This window comes from Lithobates pipiens, unplaced genomic scaffold (assembly GCF_037356315.1).
Source record: "Lithobates pipiens isolate NorthernLeopardFrog02 unplaced genomic scaffold, aLitPip1_a1.2 Scaffold_1, whole genome shotgun sequence".
In the NCBI taxonomy this organism is placed as follows: Eukaryota; Metazoa; Chordata; class Amphibia; order Anura; family Ranidae; genus Lithobates; species Lithobates pipiens.
In genome coordinates, this window is record NW_027507685.1 from 232,863,984 (window position 1) to 232,890,109 (window position 26,126).

The following is a 26,126-nucleotide window of genomic DNA, read 5'->3' on the forward strand; positions in this document are numbered from 1 at the left end:
AGTGGTTAATAATAGAGCTTGCAGTCAGTAGTGTTAGGAGATAGTGTGTGCTGTCTGTGTGCTCTGTACCCAGTACATACCGCTATAATATAGGGCAGGCCCCTACTTTCAAACATCCAACTTACAAACATCTCCTACTTGCAAACGCAAGGAGACAGCAGCAAGTGAGATGAAAAAAGATGGACGACAAAACAAATTATACAGGGGTGATAACCCTTCCCTATGTTTTCCAAAAAGCTTAAAGATAGTTTTTTTGACTGGAGCTACACTTTAAAAATGTACCGGTTGAAAATGACAAACAGATTCAACTTAACACAACAAACCTACACAGTCCCTGTCTTGTTTGCACCGCCTGTATACTGCTGTTCTGAGTATATAGGGCCTGGGGGCCACACGCATTTCCTTTTTTTAATATGGGTACGGGGTTCCCCTTAATATGCGTACAAGACCCAAATAGGCTGGTAATGGGCAGGGAGGGCTACCCATGCCATGTTTCTCAATGATTTTCAACCATATTGCAGGAACCAGATATAACATTAAAACCGCAAGCAGTTTTAAATGGTGTTATTTCCGTTTAATGTCATTTTGTGCAGGGATTGTTCTAAACACGGGAAACACGTGGCACTTCACAGGCATACTACAGACACCCCCCAGGCACCATATTTAAAGGAATATTTCACTTTTTTTTTTCACTTTAATCGTCATTAAAATCAGTGCTCCCGCCAAAACGGCAGTTTTTACAACTTTTTTTTGCAGTGACCCATGTCCCCTGAGGCAGGAGGCAGGTCCCCAAACCCTTTTTAGGACACTATCTTGCATATTAGCCGTTAAAATTAGCACTTTCCAATTCGAACGTTCGATTCAATGGGGTTCTAACGTTCGTACCGAACGCGGGGGTCGTTCGCAAGTTCTGGTGCGAACCGAACCGGGGGGTGTTCGGCTCATCCCTACTTATTATTATTATATCACTGAGCTGTTACACACCATACAATATATGTATGCAATTTATTTATAAACCTGCAGATGTACCCACAAACAATTAAAGGGAGCTTCAAATGAACGATGGGTATGCCTCTAATTATAAATAAATGGGGTATATTATTATATCACTGAGCTGTGATACACCCTACAATGTGTGTAATGTATATAACAATGTATTTATAATCATGTATATATAAACCAACAACTGTACCCACAAACAAACATGTGGGGAACTAAATTAAATGAACCATGAGTATCTGGCACACACTTGATTGTATTAAAATTGGTATATTATAACAATGAGCTGTTATACGCCATACAATGTATGTATAAAATGTATATAATACTGTATGTACAGTATATATAAACCAGCAGGTGTATATGCTTCATATCCATACTTCAAAAGAACAAGGGATACCTGGTGGTACACCTCTAGGTATAATAAAAGGGGTATATTATATTGCCAAGCTGTTCTGCCATAAAATAAAAGTATATATTATGTATGTATAAACCAGCACATGTTCCCACAAACATTTGGGGGTTACCTCAGATGAACAATAGGTATCTGGTGGTACACCTTTATGTATAATAAAATGGGTATATTTTTACAGCATTAGGCAGGCATGTATACACCATACAAATATAGTATATAATGTATGTATAAACCTGCAGAGATATCCATAAACATATGTCATAACCCACACATGTACTCCTAAACATTTAGGGGCTACTGGGTACCCGGTACACCTCGAATTATATTAAAAGTGGTTAATTTTTATATCACAGAGCTGTTATATAATGTATACAGTGTATGTAATGTATATGTGTTTATAATAATGTATGTAAAAACCTACATATAGTACATATGTACTGTACTACTTCAGATGAACAATGGCTACCTGGTACATCTCTAGGAATAATAAAAGGGGTATATTATTGTATTACTGAGTTGGTATACTGTATGCCCCACAGGGTATGTAATGTATATAATAATAATAATAATAATAATAATAATAATAATAATAATAATGTATAAACCTGCAGTGGTACCCATAAACATATAGTGGCTTCAAGCCTCAGATTAACCATACTGAGCTGTTATACACCCTACAATGTATGTAATGTATGTATAAACCTACAAAGGAACCCGTAAATATTCAGGGGTCACTTCTGATGAGTCATGGGTACCTGGTACACCCAATATAATAAAATAATATATTATATAATAAAGGGGTATATTATTGTTATTAATATTATATCATGGAGCTGTTCTACACTATACAATATATGTAATGTATAAACACACAGAACCCACAAACATTTAGGGGTTATATCAGATGAACAGTGGGTACCTGATACATCTCTGGGTATAATAAAGGGGTATTTTTTTTTATAACAATGAGCTGTAATACACTATATACTATGTAATGTATATAATAAACTCAAAGAGAAACCCATAAACAATGAGGCTGGGTTCACACTGCAGGAATCCGGTGCGGCCCTTTTCACCGTTTCAGGTCGGATTTCAGGCCGAATATTTGGCTGAATTCAGACTTGAAATGGACCAGAAGATGCACAGGACTTCTGTGCAATTCGCACCAGAGCCGCTCCGGAGATGTGTGAACCGGCTCCACACACAGCTCCATAGAAAGCTGGTCACAATCTCCTGAAACCCACATCCAATTCGCAATAGTGTGAATCCAGCCTCAAGGGTTACCTCTGATAAGCCATGGGTACCTGGTACACCTTTAATTATATAATAAAGGGGTATAATATTAGATCACTGAGCTGTTATTTACTATGTAATATATACAATAATGTATATATAAACCTGAAGAGAAATCCACAAACATTTAGGGGTCGCCTCAGATGAGCAACAGGTACCTGCTCAATACCTGCTGGTATAATAATGGAGTGTACTATTATATCATTGAGCTATTATACACCATATAATGTGTTGTGTATAGAATATTGTACGTATAATCCCCACAAATATTTAAGGAATGCATTACAGCACAGTGGCCGGTGTGCGGTGTTTTGCGGGCAAGATCATCGCAGTGATGATGAGCAGAGCATCGCACTCTCCCCCCCCCCCCCCTTTTTTTTTTTTTTTTTTTTTTTTTTTAGGAACACAGACATCTTAAAATGTTCAGTTGCCAATCACGCAAGGTGAGGTCGTGGATTGCCTCACACTGCGCAGCGCTGGAAAAAAGTGCTGCATGTAGTACTTTTTTCATCTTACACCACCGCAACACAGTGATGTGAAGTGAACCAGCAGATAGAGAGACAAGGATTTTGCCTTATCAAGCGATGTGATTGCGCTGGAATAGCTGCCCAACGCAGTCCCTCCACGTGTGGTGTGAATTGGCCCATAAATGAGGCTCACACTATAAGAAAATTGGGTGAACGATCGTCCGATTTTCCTTGTTGTTTCACAGCAAGTCGGAACCGAAGAAGGAAATGTACAAAAGGTCCCATAAGACAAAGGCTGTTAACGCCTCATATTAAAGGGGAATATTAATATATCATTAAGCTGTTATACACCCTATATTGTATGTAATAGATATATAATGCATGTATGAACCCCTAAACATTCAGGATCCCTCTCAGAGGAAACAGGGGTACCTGGTACATCTCATATTATATAATAAAGGGGTATATTATATAACAGCTGTTATAAATCCTATATTGTATGTATTATAATATATATATATATATATATATATATATATATATATATATTTTTTTTTTTTTTTTTTATGTATGAACCCATAAACATTCCAGGGTCCCCTTAGAGGAAACAGGGGGAACAGGTACACATCGTTTTATATAATAAAGGGGTATATTAATATATAATTGAGCTGTTATATACCCATTATTGTATGTAATATGAATAATAATGTAGGTATAAACCCATAAACATTCAGGGGTCACCTCAGATGAGACCGGGATACACGACAAACCTAATTTTATGTAATAAAGTGTATATTATATCATTGAGCTGTAATACACCCTATATTGTATATATATATATATATATATATATATATATATATATATATATATATATATATATATATATATATAATTATGTATGAACCCATAAACATTCCGGGGTCCCCTTAGAGGAAACGGGGGGGGGGGGGCCTGGTACAACTAATTTTATATAAAAAGGGGTATATTAATATATAATTGAGCTGTTATAAACATTTTATTGTATGTCATATAAATAATAATGTACATATAAATCCATAAATATTCAGGGGTCACCCCAGAGGGGACAGGGGTACCTGGTACACCTCATATTATATAACAAAGGGGTATATTATATAACTGAGCGGTTATACACCCTATATTGTGTGTAATATATAATGTATGTATGAACCCCTAAACATTCAGGGGGCACCTCAGAGGAAGCAGGGGTATCTGGTACATTGGTACAAGTCATTGAGCTGTTATACACCCTGCATCCTATGTTTATATATATATATATATATATATATATATATATATATATATATATATATATATTTTTTTTTTTTTTTTTTTTTTTTTTTTTACACACACATACAAGTGTGTGTAATGTATTATGAACCCATAAACATTCAGGGGTCACCTCAGAGGAGACAGGGATACCTGGTGCACTGCATATTGGTTTATTATTATATAACTGATCGGTTGTAGATATAGTTTATGTAATCTAACCACCCAGGACCTCACAAATGACATTCAGTCGTGTATTTCCTTGATTTGGAGGTCGGGGCGAGCCGTGTGAGGAGAGTCCGCCATGATCTGTGACACACACGGCGGGTTATGGCGGGCTCGCCGCACTCGGCGCCATGACACTCACACCCTCCTCATACAATGTGATAGATATGGAGGACGGGGTCGGAGCCCTCATAGATGTATAGGTGTGATTTATTTTATTGTTGATATGACGATAACTGGGTCCGGGGGGAGACATAACCGTGTGTCTCGCCGCGTTTCTCCTCAGGAGGGGTGGTGGAGGAAGGAGGGGGGAGGTGAGGAGAACAATGAGCGGCCGCCATCTTGCAGCAATGACTATGCACATAGCAGAAGGAGCAGCGGAGGGAGGAGTGCGGAGAAAATAGAGGAAATTCGTCTATTGAGCCGCCAGTAGGTGGCGGAAAGGGTCCAGCATCCGGGGGCCAGGGCGTCCCAGGAGCTGCGGGAAGGCGGCAGCAGGGGGAAGAGGAGAGCCAGAGGAGGAGGATGAAGAAGCGCTGCTGCCTCAGCTCTCCGCAACAAAATGGCGGCGGATCTGAGCAGGCGGGGGCGGCGTGTGCCTGCGGGGACCGGGAGCCACTTTCCGGTGGCCCCGCGCGGTGGGAGCCGGCTCGTTTTGAAGCGCGGACTTCGATTTACCGGAGGACGGGTGCCTTTTCCGAAATGGAGGCGGCTTTCCCGGGGAAAACGGCCGGCTACTGGGTGTGTCGCCATTATGGGTGACCTGAGGGAAAAACCGACAAAGCAGCGTGCGGTAAGGATCAAACCGATTCCGTTCGATGTGTTGTTATAAGTTTATGCCGTTTTAACGTCTTTATATTAATTGTACGTCTTTATTTTACTTATTTGTAGACTTTCTACGACACTGGTATGAATTGGTGGCCATTTTGTGAAATACACGACGGTTCTCTGGAGCTCCGAGGCGGCTATTACGTTTCTGATTCGTTTTATTAACCGGTGTGCTTCAACGGCTGAGTTTTCACCGTTTTACTGAGGAAAACCGGAGCTGCGCAACAAGATGGCGCCGTCTCCTTCAAGGCAGCAGAAGGAGAGAAGAGGAGCCACGTCGCGTGATACCATTAGACCGCCCCGTCTGAGCTCGGCTGCCCGGTAACAGCCAATGGCGGGCGGCGGGACGGCAGAGTTCTGCCTAGCTCCAGCCAATCGCAGATGAGGTTTTCTTGGGTGACGTGGAAGCCGCGCTGAGTCACTTGTCCTGGAGTCCTAGAAAGGAAAGGGCGCGTCCTCCTGAGCTGCTGCAGTGGTAGTACACCTCTCCACCGCCGGGGGCGTCCGCACAGCGGGAAGCATGGCGACCAATGGAAAGGCGTCTGGTTGGCCGTGGGCGGAGGATGTCGTAATGGACGGATCTGAAAGCCAATGGAAGGGCTGTCCCCGCCAAAGAGGCAGGATTTCCGAAACCAATCGGCGACAGGCGCTGCGTTTATATAAGACCGGCCTCAGCCTCTCGAGGCGCCATTTCGCTGAAGCGGAGAGCCGGAGTTGGATAAGAGGGAGAAAAGCGTTGAAGTGTTTTGAGCCAAAGACAGCGCTGCGCCCTCAGCCGGAGAGCGGGCGTCTACACAATCCGCATCCATCCGCATGGAGGCAGCCCTCAACCCAGCGTTTAAAAGGTACCGGAGATCCTCGGGGCCCTCTTGTGCCCCCCACAGTCGATATTGTTACGTAAAACCCGCATTTTTTTATTCAAATGGTGATCTCCCCGCAGCGCCCCCCCCCTCCCCCGGCCTGGCTTCCATAGAGATGGCGTCTACTCCCCCCCCCTAACGCCGGATACAATCCGCATCCATCCTCCTCACCGGAGCCCTCCCCCTCCGCACTCATCACCGCTCTACATACACACGGCGCCGGGGACCTCACCTCCTCCCCGATCGGTGTCCGGAGATGCAGAGCCCGGCGGATCGCGGAGGATTTATACTCTGCCCCCTCCGAGCTCTGCGGCGCCGCCATTTTCTTCCGGCAACCCAGACAGATCTGTCCCGGAGGGGGGGGGGAGGGGACGCCGCGTATCCTGGCAACGGGGAGCCCCGCTCTGTACATGGTGGTCTCGCCTCCAGCCGGGTCACCCTCCACCGTACCCCGGATCACCGGGGGGGCTGCAATACCGGGGAGGGGGCTACTAATCTATGGCTTCCCCATTCAGGTCACTGGCCATATGAGGTCTGTTTACACTGATATGCAAATTACACCGAGTACTATTATTTATAGTGCTTCAGTGTTCTCATATTTATTTTATAGTGTTTTAAATGTTATGCACTGATTTATTTATTGATACACTTCATACATAGAACATTACATTTTATATTTATACATCATTTTTATGTTTTTGTTTACTAAAAGTCTGTATACATAAGACATCAAACATTTTACAATTTTACTCTTATGTGTGCAGTGTTCCAGTAATTTGTTTTTTATTTTACACAAAATATACAAATTTTTATAAACCTAAAATGACTGTTTCAGAGAGATAATCTGAAAACACTCCTTATCTCTCTGAAACACCCATTTTAGGTTTATAAAAATTTGTATATTTTGTGTAAAAGAGAAACAAATTATTGGAACACTGCACACAAGAGTAACACTTAAAATGTACATTTTTGATGTCTTATACAGTTTTAGTAAACAAAGACAAAAATTGTGTGTGTGTGTGTGTGTATATATATATATATATATATATATATATATATATATATATATATATATATATATATATATGTATATGTATGTATATGTATATGTATATATATATGTATATATAATTTTTTTTTTTAGTATGAATGAAAAAATTACTGAAATTTACATAAAATCATTATTTAATGTTTGTACAGCGTTTCAGTAATTTTCTTTATAAAATGTGTTTAGGTAAATATACTGAAACACTGTACACAACTATATAATTTTTATATATATCCCACACAGCATTTCAGTATTTTTTTTTCTCATGTATGCAGTGTTATGTATATGCGTGTAATAATATATAATGACTTTTATAGAGATGGATTAACCTACTGTTATGGGTATTTATTTTCCATATGGATTGTCTTGTTGGACAGACAGTCCTCATATATATATTTTCTATATATATATCTCTCTCCTATTTCCATTATTATGTCATACTTCCTCTTCACAGACTGTTGTAAGGTCACACATGTGGTGTGTGGATTGTTTATGAAGGTTCTCATCCAGGTCATGGGATATTTAGTAGTTGGTCACATTCATTTGTTCTGTAATGTTTTGTAGCTTTTCTCAGACACTTCAGTGATTTTTGATTATCCACAACTTTTTTTTAATTATTATTATTATTATTTTGTACTCTAAATCAAGGTAGAAGTGAAGTAGTATACTATCTGCTGTTTTCTGTGTTGGTCTTTTAAACATGGAGGCCCCCTGGTATGTTTGCAGTCTCGGGGAACATGCTGATCAGTGGGAAGACTCTCCTATTACAGATGGATAAAGGGTGATAGTTGTCAGTGATCACTTTATTAGTGGGACTTTCTTAGAGGAACACTGGTTGATAGACTGCTTTTTATATTGGTTACCTCCTAGGAGTGAGAAAGGAGTGGTGGTGCTGTGGGGGTTGTATTTGTTTTCTAAGGTCATGACCTCCCGGTTCATTGTGTAGTACAGGGATATGCAATTAGCGGACCTCCAGCTGTTGCAGAACTACAATTCTCATGAGGCATTGCAGGATTCTGACAGCCACAAGCATGGTGCCCAGAGGCATGATGGGACTTGTAGTTTTGCTACAGCTGGAGGTCTGCCAATTGCATATCCCTGATGTAGTAGATTGTTTCTGCAGAACCCTTTTTGTGTGATCTTCATTGAGCATTGTATAGGGAAGGTCGGAGGAGAGTGTTGTGTGTATCCTTGTAGTGGTCAGTCAGGTCATATTCAGGGTTTGTTGTGGTTTGTTCAACAAGTTGCTTTGGATCAGAACACCAGAAACTGCCTAGATGATGAGCTGCAGAACATCCCCTCATTGTTAATGTGTCTGACTTATGAATGTCCCATGACCTGGCTGTGTGAGAATCTCCAGACTGCTGTCTAGATGTCATTGGATTGCAGCTTAGTGTTGTAGTTCATGTCAATGACTTGTATGAAAATTGAGCCAAGTAGGGTTTCTGGTGCAGTGGTGTGTAGTAAATCATGTATTAATAGTATATTGTACCTTTTTGTGTTTGTTCTTAGACACTTGTATATGGTCTATTTATCCCTCTTAGTGACAATAACAAGATTGGAGGATGTTATCTCTTTGTATTTTTAATAATTTTGGATCCATTTGTGAAGGATTCCATGTATCCAGGTCATGTTAATGGCTCAGTAGGCACCATTCTCATTCCAGCTGTTCTACTACTACAAGTCCCATGAGGCCTTGTAAGAGTTTGACAACCGCAGGCGTGACTCAGACATGGTGGGACTTGTCATTCACCACAGTGAAGGTTAGCTTCCCTTCACTACATCTACTGGTAGGTAGCTGGGCACCTTCAGCTGGGTTTCTTGTGTAATGGTGAAGAGGTTTTGTAGCTCATTCAAGTCACTGACAAATTAGTGATAAGAAGCTGTAAAATGTTTTACTTGTGACTTTTCACACTTGCGCTCTGTATCAGAAGTTTCCCCAGAATGTTAAAGGTCGTATTGATTTAGTTTAGTCACATTGAACTATTGTATCTTTTGGACTTTGTTTGGGGGATGTCTTTGTGATTTAAAGGTCATTGTGCATTTGTGGGATGTGTGTGGTGTGTGTGTTTATTTTTTTTATTTTTTGTGTGTATAGATGTACATAATGTGAGTCTGATCTGTGGTATAAACATTGTGGTTGGGGGTGGACCTCGATGAGCTCATTCATAGAGGCATGTCCTATGTAAATTCCACCCCTGCTCTAGTTGTAGCTTTTTGTTTCAGAACCTTTCTTTACAACCGGTGAAGATTTGGATGTAAGGACTTTAGAGCTTTCTGAACATGCTTGTTGCTTGACTGTTTCATCAGACTCTGGTGTCATTATGGTTTGCAATGATTGTATTGGCGGTTGATGATTAGATTTTTCCTTTACTAACTTGCCCCCCTTCAATGGTGGGCACCAGGTTACTTTTTAGCTATAGAACTGGTGGCTTTTCCTAATCTTAGTTTTTGTGCCCAAAACATAACCAGATGGATTGTTGGGTGCATACTTTTCTCATTTTGTTGATCATATTGAATACCTAATTTTATTTCAATGTGTTTTTAACGAAGTATACTGGTAGAATCATAAGGACAGTATGTATGAACAGGAGCTTTTTAAACCCTTCTATCATATAGGGCGGTTAAGAGGCAGACTACAGATTTCTGTTCTGACAGTCCTATGTATTCAGCTAGGAATGCATAATAAAGGATCACAAGACCCGATGAGGTCATTGTCTGTACATAGAAATGTGTTTGTTTCTATGGGGTGTGTTGAGCAGGGAGATGAGTCAACATTTCAGATGTGGAAATCAGAAGTTCACTGGGATGTGTCTGAGCTTTTACTACCATGTTCCCTGATGCCTTAACTCTCACCAGTGTCAGTTGTGTTTTCTGGTAATACATTATATACAATTTTTTTTATTTTTTCCTTTTTAGATTTACTGAAACCATATAATATAAGGTCAAACCTAAACACCTTTAGTTTGTATGCAGTCAGGCAGGCCCTTGTAATACATAGCTGAAGGCAAATCTAAAGGAAATTTAATCAAATAATTGTATAATGTATGGCCAGCATAAGGGTCATCAGTTTGGTCAGCTTTCTAAAGCTAGCCTTACATGAATACCACTCTGAACTATGATCACGGTTTTCCTTTTCATGCTTGGTCTTGCTACAGATGATACAAATACACATGTATGCATGTTTTAGTACTTGAATCTGGCAGTGGTTTGTATTGACTGGAGAGTGAGGATCCCCTAGATGGCTTTTTTGCCTTCAAGCCTTTTGTTTGTTTCTTTTTTGTAATAGTAACTCCATAAAAACAGTTGCAGGTGATATAAATGAGCTGCAATTCCAGTAGTAGAGAAGGTAGTCCATATAAAGGCAGTGTTGTCATAGATTATGGAAATGGATGGTCTATCTGAAATCTAATTTCTAATTTGGTCACCAGGGACACTTTTCTGTCCACAGTTTGTGTAATACAGGCTGGAATATGTAAAATGTATAGATTGTCACCAGCTGTACTACACACAGGGGGAGACTTACTAAAATTGGTGTGCACAGAATCTGGTGCAGCTCTGCATAGTAACCAATCCGCTTCTAACTTCAGCTTGTTAAATTTAAATATAACTAAAGGCAAAATTTTAGTTTAGGAAGAAGAGATGGTTGGTTTTTGTTGGTGATTTGCCCTCTTTGTCCTGTTTACCGTTATCACTGAAGTAAAAGAAAATTAAAAATTTTGGATTGTCCCCAGGAAAGTAATGAAGGAGAAATCTTGCAATGGGGACACTAGTTTTGGTGACCTGGGTGTTTTCAAGAGATTCCCTTAATTTGCAGAGATTTCCTCCTTCCTGTTTGGTTCTGGAACAGGAAGTGAAGGTAAATCTCCCCAATAGGATAAAGATAATCCTTATAACCCGTATGGTTATCCAAAAGGGGAAAAACTTTTTTTGTTGCCTATAGTTCTACTTTAAGCTTTGCCAAGGAAACCTGAAAGCTGATTGGTTACTCGGCACAACTGCACCATATTCTGTGTCTTCCCTATTTTAATAAATCTCCACCATAATGTATTTCTTTGGTTGTGGAGTCTTATTTCCTTTTGTTGCACATTTTTAGAATCTCTGTGAAAAATGTAAACTTGTGTAATCACCATATAGATTGACAGCATTTCTATTTGCAGGCCTCCTCTGGATGTAAATCATGGTATAATGGGGCAGACGGTTGAGGGAACCCCAGGCAAGCGAATCCGCAAACCCTCCCTGCTATACGAAGACTTTGAGGGTCCCACCATGAATTCCAGTGTCTTTAATCACATGCCTCAAGTCAACCCACCTCCTCCAGAGGTCAGCAATTCCAAAAAGCCTGGCCGCAGCACTAATCAGCTGCAGTACCTGGTCAGGGTGGTCATGAAGTCTCTGTGGAAGCATCAGTTCTCTTGGCCTTTTCGTCAGCCCGTTGATGCCATAAAGCTGGGTCTTCCGGTACGTTCCTGGGGTAGTTTTTGTGGGTTTTAAAATTGTTGCTTGCACACCACACAGTTGGGGGTGAAAATTAAAAAAACAGGCCCAGTGACGTGCTTATGTTATATATATCTTTTATTTTTTTATTTTTTTGTCTTCTCAATCCAGTTTCTTGTTTGGGCAAATGCAATTTTCTGCATATTGTCACTTTGCTCTCCACAGCACAAACACATTGAAACATTTTCATATAAAACCGCTTGCTTCTAAAACCTGATGACAGCTCTGGGTTTGTGACTAAAGCATTTGGTGCTGTGGGGTTCAGGGCACACAGTGTGACAAATGTCTGAGGACAAGTTCTCCTGCCAATGCAGGATATGATGGGGTAGAGATTTTATATCGCTTCTTTTCTGCGTGGTGCAGAACAGATAAAAATATTTAATATAGTTTAACATTTCTAGCTTGCATCCATCACTGCCCCCTCCCACACATCCCTACAAATGTATGGATGTCTTCATGCACGCTGTGTAGTTAAAGCTTCTTATAATGTAGCTGCCACCCTATATTTTATGAATTGATTGATTTTACTTTGTGAAATGCAAATTTCCAATTAATACGTTTTGCAGATCTGCACATCCATGAATTTGTACAGGACCCCAAGTGTGACAAAGTATTTAACGCTACACACACTGAGATGTCTTGGATTAGAAGTATGAAGGTACATTAAAAATGGTAGGTGTGCTATTATTTAGCTTCTAGACTACAGCCATAATTTGCCCTGCACCTCCTCACCATCTTGCAATGCTCCCATTAATTAAAATACCTGTCTACTACCCTGTGACATGCCCGTAGCTCTAAGCTTCTGGTGTGATCACCTCCAGCACCTTACTGCAGGGCAGGTCCTGGGGCTACAATCTTAATGCTTTTATGGATTAGAATTGACACATTCAGACTTTTTGTTTTTAGAATTGTTGCTTTTTATTTTCACATGGCGGTTAAAAGAGTATGTGAATTTTCAAAGTGGAATCCCATTTCAAACGCCTCCTGTGTCTTATCAAATTGCTTGTAGTGGAGAGTTGCATAACATTTGTAATGTCCCAGAGCTGTCATCAGGTCCTATGTACACACAGAAGTGATAGCCGCTCATGATACAGGGTCTGTTGTACACTGTGCTGAAGATGCAGCCGATATTGGGATCCAAGTGGAAGGTTATTAAATGTGAATTTCATGTGTTTTAAGCAAGATAGAAGAGCAATAATACATGGGCTGAGTTTTCCGAACTGGATTTAAGAGCATCATCTTAAATATTTTATGCCAGTTTCTTTGCCCCTACTTTCATAAATCGGCCATGTTTTCTTTATAGTGAAATAGATTATATGGTTATATTTAATGTTGAACTGTAGCGCTCACCAACATGCTTTTTCTCCGGGTCGGTGTGGTTGCAGGATTATCATAAAATCATCAAGCAGCCAATGGATATGGGAACTATTAAGAAAAGATTGGAGAACAATTACTACTGGACTGCACTGGAGTGTATACAGGACTTCAACACAATGTTTACTAACTGCTATATCTACAACAAGGTGAGAGTAGCTTACTTTACAATGGTTTACTTCTATAGTCGCAGCAGATGGCGAATGTACCCTGTTCGGCTGTAACGACCAGTTTTAGTAATTGTTCTTTAATATTTATAAAGCCCACAGATGACATTGTGCTAATGGCTCAAAGCCTGGAGAAGTCATTTTTGCAGAAGGTAGCGCAGATGCCCCAGGATGAACAAGAAATACCCAATACTGCAAGCAAGTGCAGGCCAGTGAAGAGTGTCAAACCTCCAGGTAGAGAAAACGGCTCTTCTGTTCCTTGTCCTTAAAGGGACTGTCTGACTTTTTGCCACAAAATAGTAAATTCGGCATAAATGCTCCAGGGTGCATTTACTAAGTTTTTGCATTGAAGTCTGCAAAGCATTGCACCCACGATCACTGCATTGTTGGTCTAGACAAGAGATGTGCAATTAGCGGACCTGCAGCTGTTGCAAAAGTCCCATCATGCCTCTGGGTGTCATGCTTGTGGCTGTCGGTCTTGCTATGCATCATGGGACTTGTAGTTCTGCAACAGCTGGAGGTCCGCTAATTGCATATCTCTGATCTAGATTCTAGGCCTGGGTTTCTCAACTCCAGTCCTCAAGGCGCCCCAACAGGTCATGAGTTGAGAAACACTGCTCCGGGCAGTGTTTAGTCCCAGATCTTTCCAGCGTACCTGTTATTCTTGTGTAAAACAAATTTAAAGTGAAGCACCACCCAAATGGGGAAGCTCTGCATGTTAGCACTTGTAGCTGCTGGCATTTAACCACTTAAGGGCCGTAAGGATTTGCCACTTTTAATGACCAGGCAATTTTTTGCGATACGGCACTCCGTTGCTTTAACCATTTGTGCGGTCATGCGACGCTATACCCAAACAAAATTGACATCCACAAATAGAGCTTTCTTTTGGTGGCATTTGATCACCTCTTTTATTTTTTATTTTTTTTGGGGCTAATAAGTGCAATTTTGAAAAACGTTTGCTATAATATTCCAAAAAAAAAATTTGAACATTCTTCATCAGTTTTGGCCAGTATGTATTCTACAGATTTTTAGTGCAAAAGTTGTAGCGTCTACAAAATGGGGGGATAACTTTATGAAATTTTTATTATAATAATTCTAGTAATGGTGGCGATCAGCGACATTTTGGATGCATTTTTTGGGACCATTGACATTTTATACAGCGATTAGTGCTATAAAAATTCACGGATTACTGTGCAACTTGGAAGGGGGTTAACACTAAGGGCGATCAAGGGGTTAAGTGTGTTTCTGGCTGGAGGAGACAGAAATGTTCTTAATTATTAGGAACAGCAGATTCTCTCTCTCTCTCTCTCTCTCTCTCTCTCTCTCTCTCTCTCTCTCTCTCTCTCTCTCTCTCTCTCTCTCTCTCTCTCTCTCTCTCTCTCTCTCTCTCTCTCTCTCTCTCTCTCTCTCTCTCTCTCTCTCTCTCTCTCTCTCTCTCTCTCTCTCTCTCTCTCTCTCTCTCTCTCTCTCTCTCTCTCTCTCTCTCTCTCTCTCCTCCCCCTGTCAGAACGGGGATCTGTCTGTTTACAGAGCCCCTTTCTGGCTCTTGTGCCCACGATCATGAGAGGCCGGCGGACATTGCGGCTGCTGCCTCGCGCCTACTATGGCTCGTAAATGAGTTGACGTATAGGTATGGCGATTCACGGGAACGAGCCGACCTGCCGCTGTATAATGGCGGCTGGTCAGCAAGTGGTTAAATGCATTTTTTTTTTTCTCTTTAAAGGCATTAATACAGAATTGGTCTTTTTCTTCTACAGATGTCACAGGTGGCATCACAACTGCACATCAAGTCCCAGCCATCTCATCCATGTCTCAGTCTTCACTGTACCCCAGCTCCCCGGAAATGCCCACCACCATTGTTGATATACCACATCCAACTGTCCTCTCTAACCCTGTGGTGAAACCAATGCCCACTACTCAGCCTCTAATGCCTGTGGTTCCAGCAGCCACACAACCAATCTCAAAGGTAAGTTATACGTTTATGATGCTATTGCATTTTGTGTTTCTCAGCCCCGTAAAAATTGGCTGCTCAAAGACCAGGCCATTTTTGCGATACGGCACTGCGTCATTTAACCGACAATTGCGTGGTCGTGCGACGATGCACCCAAACAAAATTGACGTCGCTATAAACCAATGCGACAATTCTGAAAAAAAAAAAAAACCCACAATATTTCGTTTTTGCTATAATATCAAAATTTATTTTAAGAAATATTAAAATATATTCCACCCCCCCAGTTTAGGCTAATATGTATTCTACATATATTTGGTAATAAAAATTACAATAAGAGTATCTTGATTGGTTTGTGCAAAATTTATAGCATCTACAAAATAGGGGATAGATTTATGGTGTATGTGATAGAGAGAGAGAGAGAGAGATTTTATATATATATATATATATATATCTATCTATCTCTCATTTATTCACACTAGTAATGGTGATCTGTGATTTATATTTTTTTTTATTGTCGTATGGCGGACACTTTTGACACATTTTTTGGGACGGTTGACAATTATACAGCTATCAGTACTATAAAAATGCACTGATTGCTATATAAATGTCACTAGGCAATCCAGGGGTTATCTGTTCCCTGACTCCTCTACCTGGAGGGGAGGGTCTGCATCTCCTCACAGAACAGGGATTTGTGTGTTTATACACACCCCTGTTTTGCCTGCGATTGTGAGCATCAGCACCCCCGCAGTGCAGCCAGCGCACATTCACCTGCTATCCCACTTAAAGGAGCAGACGTACAACTACGACTGTTCGCGGGATCATGCCGACCCACCGCCGTATGACGGCGGCTGGTCGGTAAGTGGTTAATTCTGTAATGGGATGTGATCATTTTGTCTTCTACCAATTAATATGGAAAAATGTAAATATAAAATTTTTAGTTTCATATATATTTTTCTCTTCTAGCAGAAAAAAGGTGTGAAGAGAAAAGCAGACACTACAACCCCAACCACCACTGCGATCATTGCTACCAGTGGAGACTCCTCTCCTCTAACGCCACCAGATATGAAACCCGCCAAGATCCCTGCCCGGAGAGAAAGCGGACGGCCTATTAAGCCACCTCGAAAGGACTTGCCAGACTCTCAGCAGCATCAAACGTCAAAAAAGGGCAAACTGTCTGAGCAACTAAAATACTGCAATGGCATTCTGAAAGAACTTCTTTCTAAGAAACATGGCGCCTATGCATGGCCGTTCTACAAACCCGTGGATGCCAGTTCTCTGGGACTACACGACTACCATGAAATCATAAAACATCCCATGGACCTTAGCACCATTAAGGTGGGGACAAGATACAGAGAGCAAGCACACATTTTATATCGCTATATACACAGCTCTATTCTAAATAGATTAACATGCTGGAACCAAATGACTTGAATTATTCAATTTTAGTTAATTTTGAAATTTAAACAAACCTTCATATAATGGAAAGGCTTAATACTGGTTGTCGCTAATGACAGGAGGTGAAGCCTATTCACCAAGGTGATTTTGTTCTTAAGTTAGTAGCCTTTTCATTGACAGTCTGAACTGATGGAATTGTTCTGTGTAATCCTAGCAATACTTATTGGCCTTTCTTCCTACACAGAAAAAGATGGAGAACAGAGAATACCGAGATGCACAGGAGTTTGCTGCCAATGTCAGGCTCATGTTCTCAAACTGTTACAAATATAACCCTCCTGACCATGATGTGGTGGCCATGGCAAGGAAGCTGCAGGTATGAATTGTTAAGTAGAAGTCGTTGGTTTATTGTGTTGGTTTATCTATGGTGATATTCATTTGTGGGGTTCGTTTTTCCAGGACGTGTTTGAATTTCGTTATGCTAAGATGCCCGATGAACCTATTGCAATGTCTCCGCCTCTCACCTCCACACAACTGCCTCCTTCCGATTCCAAATCCTCCTCGGAATCCTCCAGCGAGAGCAGCAGTGACAGCTCAGACGAAAGTGAGAGTTCTGATGACTCTGAAGAGGAAAGGGCAAACAGGCTGGCCGAGCTTCAGGAGCAGGTATGAGTACTGGAATTTAGCATTGTCTTATGGCGAAACAATGGCGTGCTGCTCAATGTTTAAGTACTGTAACTCGTAGTAGTTGGAAAATGGTTTAATGTAAAATCTAGTTGCTATCGGATACTCCATTTTACAACTCGCTCTCTCATGGTTTGGTTCTTGCAAGTGTAATTCTTTGCATGACTGCTGCCCTGCCACTCCTTGACTCGTGCTAGTAGTATAAAACAATGATTGTCCACAAGAGACTTAAAGCGGAGCTATGCCCAAAAGGGGAATCTCTGCTTATTTGAACACCACCGCCCCCCCCTTACGGATTTTGATAGGTACCCGCTCTCACTTTCTGGCCATTCCTAAAGCATAGCACACTTTGCACATGCGCAGTATGGAACATTCTTTTGAGATGGTGGCAGCACCCAAGTGCCAATTAAAAAAATCGTCTGGGGTGAAGACTCTGCTGGATTTGTGGACAAAAAGTTAGGCAGGCCATACATTTTTCAACTTTCCTTTTAGATAAACCATATATTATGAGGTCAAACCTAAACTGCAAACTGGCAGGCTCTAGGTGAAGGTAAATCTAAAGGAAATTGAATAAGAAAACTATAATGTATGGGCAGCTTTAGTGTCCTAATATACAGTATCTGTAATTTTTTTTTTTTTTTCTGAAGGACCCTGGGGCTCTGCTTTAAAGCGGATCTTCGTCCATTTCAGGAGCTTTGTCCTTTGCATCTCGCCAAACCTCTGCTGTACAATTTTATTTTTTATTTTTTTTCTTCTGCCATGCGCCCCCCAGCTCCTCCTGAGATATGTGACGTTCATATCCCAGGAGGCACAGGGAGCCCCACATGTCACCCCATTTAATGAGGGGGGGGGAACCTAGCGGCGTGTCAGTGGTAGGTTGTACCACAACCCAGAAGAGCCCGTGCAGCCTACCGAAGATGTCAGATGAACATGGCGGTGCTGGACACAGTGGCTGCTGAAAAGGGGATCTCGGCAAGACAATGCTGGATCCTGTATGTGGGTGATGATCTCAACTGAGCCCATCTGCAAAAAGGAAAAAAATACTTTACTTAGTGTGCTATGGGGGGCCTAGACTGTTTACTTGGCTTGCTGGAGGGAGAGTCTTAACCTTTAACATTTTTATATTTATCTTAAAAGCTTCGAGCCGTACACGAACAGCTGGCTGCTCTCTCCCAAGGCCCAATTTCCAAGCCTAAAAAGAAGAAAGAGAAAAAGGAAAAAAAGAAAAAGAAGAAATCTGATAAAAGAAAAGTCAAAGATGATGAAGAATGGAGATGTAGCAAATCAAAATCGTCTTCTCAGACCAAAAAATCCTCTAAAAAATCCGGAGGGACCACTACAAGTAGCAGTGCTATGCTTTCTGTTTCAAAGTAAGTTTATATTAAAAAAAATAATTGTGATCTGTAATTGTAAAGTTTGAAATTATTGGACAGTTGATACTAAATGCACAACTTTCTTTCCTTTTGGTATTCTGTCTAAACTATTCTGAGTAAGGTGATCAGTTTCTACACTTCTGTGGATTAAGGGCCAGTTCACACCATAGAAACGCAGTCTGGGTGCATTTCTGCATGCGTGTTTTCTGATGCTTTCCAGTGCGTTCCAAACCCATTTTTATTTTTTCTTCACCTTTAAATGCGTGCATTCTGGTGCATTTAGCAACTAACTACTGGTGTGAACTATGCCATTGGAAACCATATAACCTACATTCCATGTGTTTCTGATGCAGAATATAAAATGCACTGGATTGCATGTGGTACGAACCGGTGTTTATGAGCTTTTTCTCTTGATTCTTCAGGAGTTCTAAGAAATCCAAGTCCCTTCCCCCACCTCCGCCTGTTATGTATGACTCGGAGGAGGAAGAGGAGTGCAAGCCAATGACCTATGATGAGAAGCGGCAGCTGAGCCTGGACATTAACAAACTTCCAGGAGAGAAGTTGGGCCGTGTAGTACATATCATCCAATCCAGAGAGCCCTCTCTGCGGGATTCCAACCCTGAAGAAATAGAGATTGACTTTGAGACTTTAAAACCTTCCACTCTTCGTGAGCTGGAGAGATATGTCATGTCTTGCTTAAGAAAGAAACCACGAAAGCCCTACAGTAAGTGCTTAATCATTATAGCAGAATTTACTCATGAACACCAGGAAGTTAGTACTGTTTATAAAAAAAATTTTTGCAACTTTTACAGTATATGAATAATTCCAATACCCTTGTGTAACTACTGCATCTGGGATAGGAGAGGGCCCATTGCTGAATACAATTCTTTTCCACTGTATTGGGTATGGGTTGACCGGACATGAGGGCGCTGATTGATCTCATCGGTGTGCTTCTTATTGTCCAGTGAGAAAGTTTTGAGGTGTATTCTTGACTGTTTTTTTCAGGCAGGGGTCACATAACTTGCAGATATTTTAGCGGGTAAGCAGTACCCATATCTGATCCAAAAGTGGAACGTGTTAAAGCGGAACTAAAGTATCGCTGTTACAAAACTGAGCAGACTTATTGCAGACGACATGCAAGGTTTCTTGCAAGTTTAACTTTAAGTCAATTTTTAAAAGAATGTATAATTAGGGAAGCTGCGTACATCTAGAAGTAAAGCAATAAGGTGCAGTAGACTCCCTCCATCTGTCAACTCAGACACCCAAAGATTCTTCTGTAAAGGTGATGCGATTGGGTGCTCTCAATTATAGATGAGTAGTTTAAAGGCATTGGAATATGTGTACAAAGTGCAAGTTGCTTAATTGTAAGAAGTTTTAAATTTGTAAAAAGAAAATTATAAAAAATGTCTTTTAGATAATGGTGTGTGTATAACGGAAACTTGTTCCTTGTCTAAAATCCATGTCCTTGTTTATCCCCAGCTTCCCCTAACTCTGTGCTCTCTGCAGCACTGAAGAAACCAGTGGGAAAGACAAAAGAGGAGATTGCCATGGAGAAGAAGAGAGAGTTAGAGAGGAGGCTACAGGATGTCAGCGGGCAGCTGAACTCTGCTAAGAAACCACCCAAGAAAGGTAAATGTCTTTAAACCACTTCATCCCTGGAAGAATTCTTCAACCACTTCAGACGCTGTGCTGCTTTAACTGCATGCCGACCAGCTGCCGCAGTTGTACTGCACCAACATGGCTCGGCTGTACGAATCACCGTCATGTTACGTTGGTAACATAGACGGCAACTAGGTGTCTGCCCCCTGCTCGCCCACGGAGCCGATTCGAGTGCCTGGCGGTCGTGATCACCGCTAGGCTCCTGCGATCGCTCGGGGCACACAGAGTACCGGGATCTGTGTGTAAACAGTTTCCTGTTCTCTGAGGGGCGAACACAGACCGTATGTTCATACAGAGTATGAACAGATGATTTGACATCTCCCCTGCACAGTCCCCTCCCCCTTCAGTTAGAACACTCCCTAGGAGACACTTAACCCCTTCACTGTCGGTGACATTTTTTGCAGTAATCAATACAATTTTATAGCACTGATCGCTGTAAAAATGCCAATGGTCACAAAAATGTGTCAAAATTGTCCATGTCCACCATAATGTCACAGCCCTGATAAAAATCGACATCACCGCTATCACTAATAAAAAATAATCAATAAAAATCCTAATTTGTAGACGTTATAACTTTTGCACAAACAAATCAATGTACGCTTATTGGGATTTTTTTTTTTTTTTTTTTTTTTTGGGATATGTATTAAAGGCAAGAAATATTGCTTTTTTTTTTTATAATGGTGCAGAAAATAAACTGTGGATGTGATCAAATGCCACCAAAAGAAAGCTATTTGTAGGAAGAAGAAAAGGACGTCGATTTTGTTAGGGTGCAATGTCGCACGACCGCGCAGTTGTCAGTTAAAGCGATGCAGTGCCAAATCACAAACAGTGCTCTGGTCAGGAAGGGGGTAAAATATTCCGGGGCTGAAGTGGTTAACTGACAATTGCGCGGTCGTGCGACACTGTACCCAAACAAAATTGACATCTTTAATGGAGCTTTCTTTTAGGGATATTTGATGATCTCTGCGGTTTTATTTTTTGTTCTTTAAACAAAAAGGTGGCAATTTAAAAAAACTATTTTGTACTTTTTGCTGTAATAAATAGCCCCATATATTTTTTTTTTTTTTTTAGCAAATTTTTCCTCAGTTTAGACTTGCAAAAAGCGTATATCAATTGGTTTGCGCAAAGGTTATAGCGGATAGCTTTATGGCATTATCCCCCCCCCCCCCCCCCCCCAAGACCGCAACATGGCAAAAACAAAGTTCTGTTTTACTTTATTAGGGAGATATTTTACATAAGAGTATGGGTTCTTTGTGCTAATGACCCCCCATTATGTGAAAATGGCCATACATACATTAATAAATTTTTTTTTTTTTTTTTAACTAAATTTCCTTTTTAAAGAGGTTGTAAACCCAGATAAAAAAAAAAAAACCCTGTAAGACAAAGGCATTATGAAATGCTTACCTTATAACAAAGACCTGCAGCGGTGCCCGCACACCACTGACACGGCCGACATCTGTTCCGGTGCAAGTTTAAGAAATATTTACTGTACTTGTAGGTAAACCTTCTTATTGTAGACTTGCCTATAGGTACAAACACAAGGAGTTTACTTCCTCTGTAAGGCCTGACCATACACTGGTCAAACCGGCTGAGATTCAAACCTTGAATGGACAAGCTGAATGTACCAAGTTGGTTGATCAACTTGGATACAACCCGCCTGCTGGTTTCTATTTTGATTATCGCTACTTTTAGCTCCTAGTAGTAATCACTGGCTTCCCCCACCAGAAGACAATTGCTGATTCCCAGCAGCACTGTCTGTGTTGGAGGAATCGTGCGAATTGTGACCAGCCTTAGATTTCCCTTCAACTATGTAGTGCAAGGGCCTGCCTGATTGCATACAAATTGAAAGTGTTTAGATTTGAAATCATTATATATAAGGGTTAAGGTAAATCCAAAGGAAAATTGTAATAATGTATGGCCAGTGTGGAGCAGGTATTTGGGCTAATTCAGGCCTCTAGGGCCTGTTTTTATTCCATGTACCAGGGATAGCAACAAAATTTAAAGTCCATAAAGCTCAGTCTAAGGCTGGGTTCGCACTTATGTGGGTTCCCTCGTATCCAATTCGCAACAATGAGACTGACAGGCTGTCAATGCAGCCGGTTCACACATCTCTGGGTCTGCCGTGGCGGGCACAGCAGAAAAGTCCTGTGTCCTTGGCTCCAATTCAGGCAAAAATTCGGAACTGATTTGCCCTTGAAAAGAACGGGGATGCAAAAAAAAAAAAAGCTTGTATATTGGATATTTTTGTACTCCTTACTTGGCACTAACAATACTCTCTCTGTTCTATTACAGTCAATGAGAAAGTGGAATCTGCCCAACCGGTGTCGGTGTCTCGCCTCAGTGCTTCCAGCTCCAGTTCGGACTCTGACACTAGCAGTAGCTCCACATCCAGCTCCTCAGACACTAGTGACTCGGACTCCGGCTGAGGGAGAGGGTGTAGCACAGCGGGGACATTACCTTCCACTGTAGCAGGGTCGGAAGGCTGGAATTCATGCTTAAAGTGGTTCTCAAAGGATCTGCAGGAACAGAACCCTCCTGAACCAGACTTGATGCCCTTTTCAGGGTAAAAGCAAACTGAGGCCTTTGGTATTTAGAGAACACCCGCCTTTCCCTCAGCTAGGTGTACTCAATGGCTGGGGAATCTCCTGGAGTATGAGGCTGATTACCCATTTACCACCTGAATACTGACTCCTGTGGGGATCCTCGTACAAGGCATTATAAAGGGTGGGTGGCAGAAATGCAGTGTCCTTATTTTATTCTGTTTACAAGTTCTCCTTGGAACGCACAGACGCCTGGAAGCTGTAATCGGCTTTTGGATTATCTCGGCGGAGGATCTGTTCAGAGTTGGTCTCTTAGTTGTTACTTAGTGCAGTGTTAATCGTTGACTCTCCAGGCTTTCTCCTTCCTGTTTGTTTTCTGATGCGTACAGCACACGATGGCAAAGTACTCTGTGTATTGCCTCCATGTACAGTGTCTTGCCCATCTGTGCTTTGTCTAGGGAATTTTTTTTAGCACAGCAAAGTGGGCTGCTTGAGGGTCCAGAAAACATCAGCCTTCTGCTTCATCATGCAAATTTTAGGGCACTTGGAAGAGTTTTTATGCCTGTCTGACAAGTAAATCGGTGCACAGGAGGCCAGAAACCCTCTTTAGCCCCCTACTGCATGCAGCGTGTAAGGTGGAGGGTAGTTCTGTTTCACTGAACGCATTCTATACTGGAGGCTCCATACTACAGAACTCATTCATAGCCTTTCATGTGTTTTTTTTTTCTTTTTGTATTTATTTTAAATAAGCGAAAGAAGGATTTTTTTTTTGTGTTCATTGTTTTATAATGTAAAATAACAGAGGGTGCCCTGTTGATACAGGGGCCGGTGTAGATGTAAGATTTTATAAGCCCTGTACATAAATATATATATACCGAGTTGCACAAGCAGCATGTTTCTCAATACAAAGGGTGACTTTATTTTTTACCTGGAAAAGCATTTTTATTTTCTTCCTAATATTGTTCTGTTGCTATAAATATATATATATATTCTCCTCCTGTCTTTTATTCCATGTTTTTTTTTTTTTCGTCTCTCTTGTTATCGGTTCAAGCCCTTTAGTTTGGAAACATGTAAATAAAGAAAATTTACATCCATCTTGAGTTGGTTTCTTTACTTACTAAACAGATCTAAGATGAAGTCCGGTTGTTTTTATGAGGTCTATTGTCGCTTTTCTTTGTTCCACTGTAAGTGCATTTCCTGTTTTTTTAAAAATGACACAGATTTTACACTTGCGTGCTCTGTGCAATGGCATTTGACTGGCCTCCCTAGACCTCCTCAGGTCCCCCGCCGGCATGCCTGGCTCCTCTTTGGCGATTGTCCCCTTAGCTGCTTTCTATGGGGATGCTCGTGGGTCTTGCTCCTTGTCACTGGCTTTGATTGACAGCAGCCACTACAAAGCCTGTGAGGGGAGAGAAGAGCTGTATCCGTGCACAGCACTGAATAAAAAAAAGGACTCCTGGTATGTAAATTGGGGGGAGGGGCAAGGAATGCATTAGGGTAAAGAATGTTTAGGCTTTATAAGCCTCTGGAAACACCAGTGTGACTTTGGAACTGTCAAATTGCATAACAGGTTGCACCCTATTGTCCGCATTGGAAGTGGTGTCCCACTGACTTTTGAAAGTAGCTCCTGCGCTACTTTTTACAAGTTTGGGTGCAACTTGCATAGACATCTGTGCATTAAGTGGCACAGATATTTTCCAAATTGCACCTGAAGTAGCACTGAATGAATATGCTGCTTTGAATTTTTTTTTTTTTTTTCAATGTTGCGATTGGTGTGACAGGTGCAGGATGAGGCCTACTCATTAAAGTTAGAGTAACTCCACTTTTTGCTGATGGAATAAACAAAAACTTTCCCCTGGGTGTTCTGTGTACTTTAGGATTTTAATAAACTTGCAAATTTTAACCTTTTTGAAGAAATAGCTGTTTCTTTAACCACTTGGGATCCGCGCTTTTGCCAAATGACGGCATTAGCGCGGACCTACTTTTCCGGGACTACGTCTATTGACGTCGTCCCGTGTACGAACGGCCTGCGCGCCCCCTGAGGCGCGCTCTGTGATCGGCGAGTCCATGAGAGTCGCCTGATCACCGATCCGTGCAAGGGGTCGATCCCGACCCCTTATCACGTGATCAGCTGTCAGCCAATGACAGCTGATCATGTGATAGAACGGAGCCGGTAATCGGCTATTATTCCTCCTCGCGCTGACAGCTGACATCAGTCCCGATCACGGCCAGCAATACAAGCGACCACCTGCCCCCTGCAGTGCCATCCTGAATAAAAGTGACCCCTGTCAGTGACACCCATCAGTGCCCATAGTGCCACCCACAGTGCCCACAATCTGCCTCAAAGGTGCTGCACCCCAGTGCCGCCCAGCAGTGCCACCTATCAGTGCCCATGAGTCCCATCTATCAGTGGTACCTATCAGTGCCCATCCGTGCCATCTTATCTGTGCCCATCAGTGCCGCCTTATCGGTGCCGCCTTATCTGTGCCTATTAGTGCTGCCTTAACTATGCCCATCAGTGCCCACCAATGCAGCCTATCAGTGCCGCCTAATCAGCGCACTTCAATGAAGGAGAAAATTACGTGTTTGCAAAATTTTATAACAAACTATTAAAACATGATTTTTATTTTTTTTTTGCATCTTTTTTTGTTTGTTTAGCAAAAAATAAAACTCCGAACTGTAACTAAATACCACCAAAAGAAAGCTCTATTTGTGGGAAAAAAATGATAAAAATTTCATTTGGGTACAGTGTTGTATGCCCGCGCAATTGTCATTCAAAGTGCATCAGCGCTGAAAGCTGAAAATTGGTCTGGGACTGAGGGGGGTTTAAGTGCCCAGTAAGCAAGTGGTTAACTGTACATCACGACACAGCCATAATTACTATGTGGGCTATAGTCCACCTTCATGTGCTGTACACTGGCACACCCTAAACAGGAAGTTGCCTCCCTATATAACCCTTCCCACTACTGGGAGTGTCTCGTTTTTTTTTTTTTTTTTCCACAGTGTCTAAGGTGTTGGTCACGAGTGAAGATGTGCTGTGCTCCTCTGGGGCTAGCTATACAGT

General features: G+C 41.5%; 1 protein-coding gene across 3 annotated transcripts; it reads left to right on the forward strand.

Moving 5' to 3' along the window:
* The first annotated feature begins 5,182 nt into the window (after positions 1–5,182).
* On the forward strand, positions 5,183–24,156 carry BRD2 (bromodomain containing 2). 3 transcript variants are annotated; one of them, XM_077484655.1, is made up of 13 exons: positions 5,183–5,482; positions 5,581–6,362; positions 11,586–11,886; positions 13,308–13,445; positions 13,559–13,697; positions 15,221–15,429; positions 16,381–16,749; positions 17,054–17,182; positions 17,266–17,472; positions 18,628–18,860; positions 19,286–19,587; positions 20,343–20,492; positions 22,815–24,156. In XM_077484655.1, exons 2-13 carry the CDS (start codon positions 6,331–6,333, stop codon positions 22,946–22,948), a joined length of 2,343 nt encoding a protein of 780 aa, XP_077340781.1. In that variant the 5' UTR covers positions 5,183–5,482; positions 5,581–6,330; the 3' UTR covers positions 22,949–24,156. The 3 variants fall into 3 exon arrangements, with proteins under 3 accessions (XP_077340781.1, XP_077340780.1, XP_077340782.1); XM_077484654.1 differs by having other exon boundaries at positions 5,185–5,482; positions 16,378–16,749; XM_077484656.1 differs by lacking the exons at positions 5,183–5,482; positions 5,581–6,362 and adding an exon at positions 12,489–12,594 and having other exon boundaries at positions 11,738–11,886; positions 16,378–16,749.
* Positions 24,157–26,126: the final 1,970 nt, after the last annotated feature.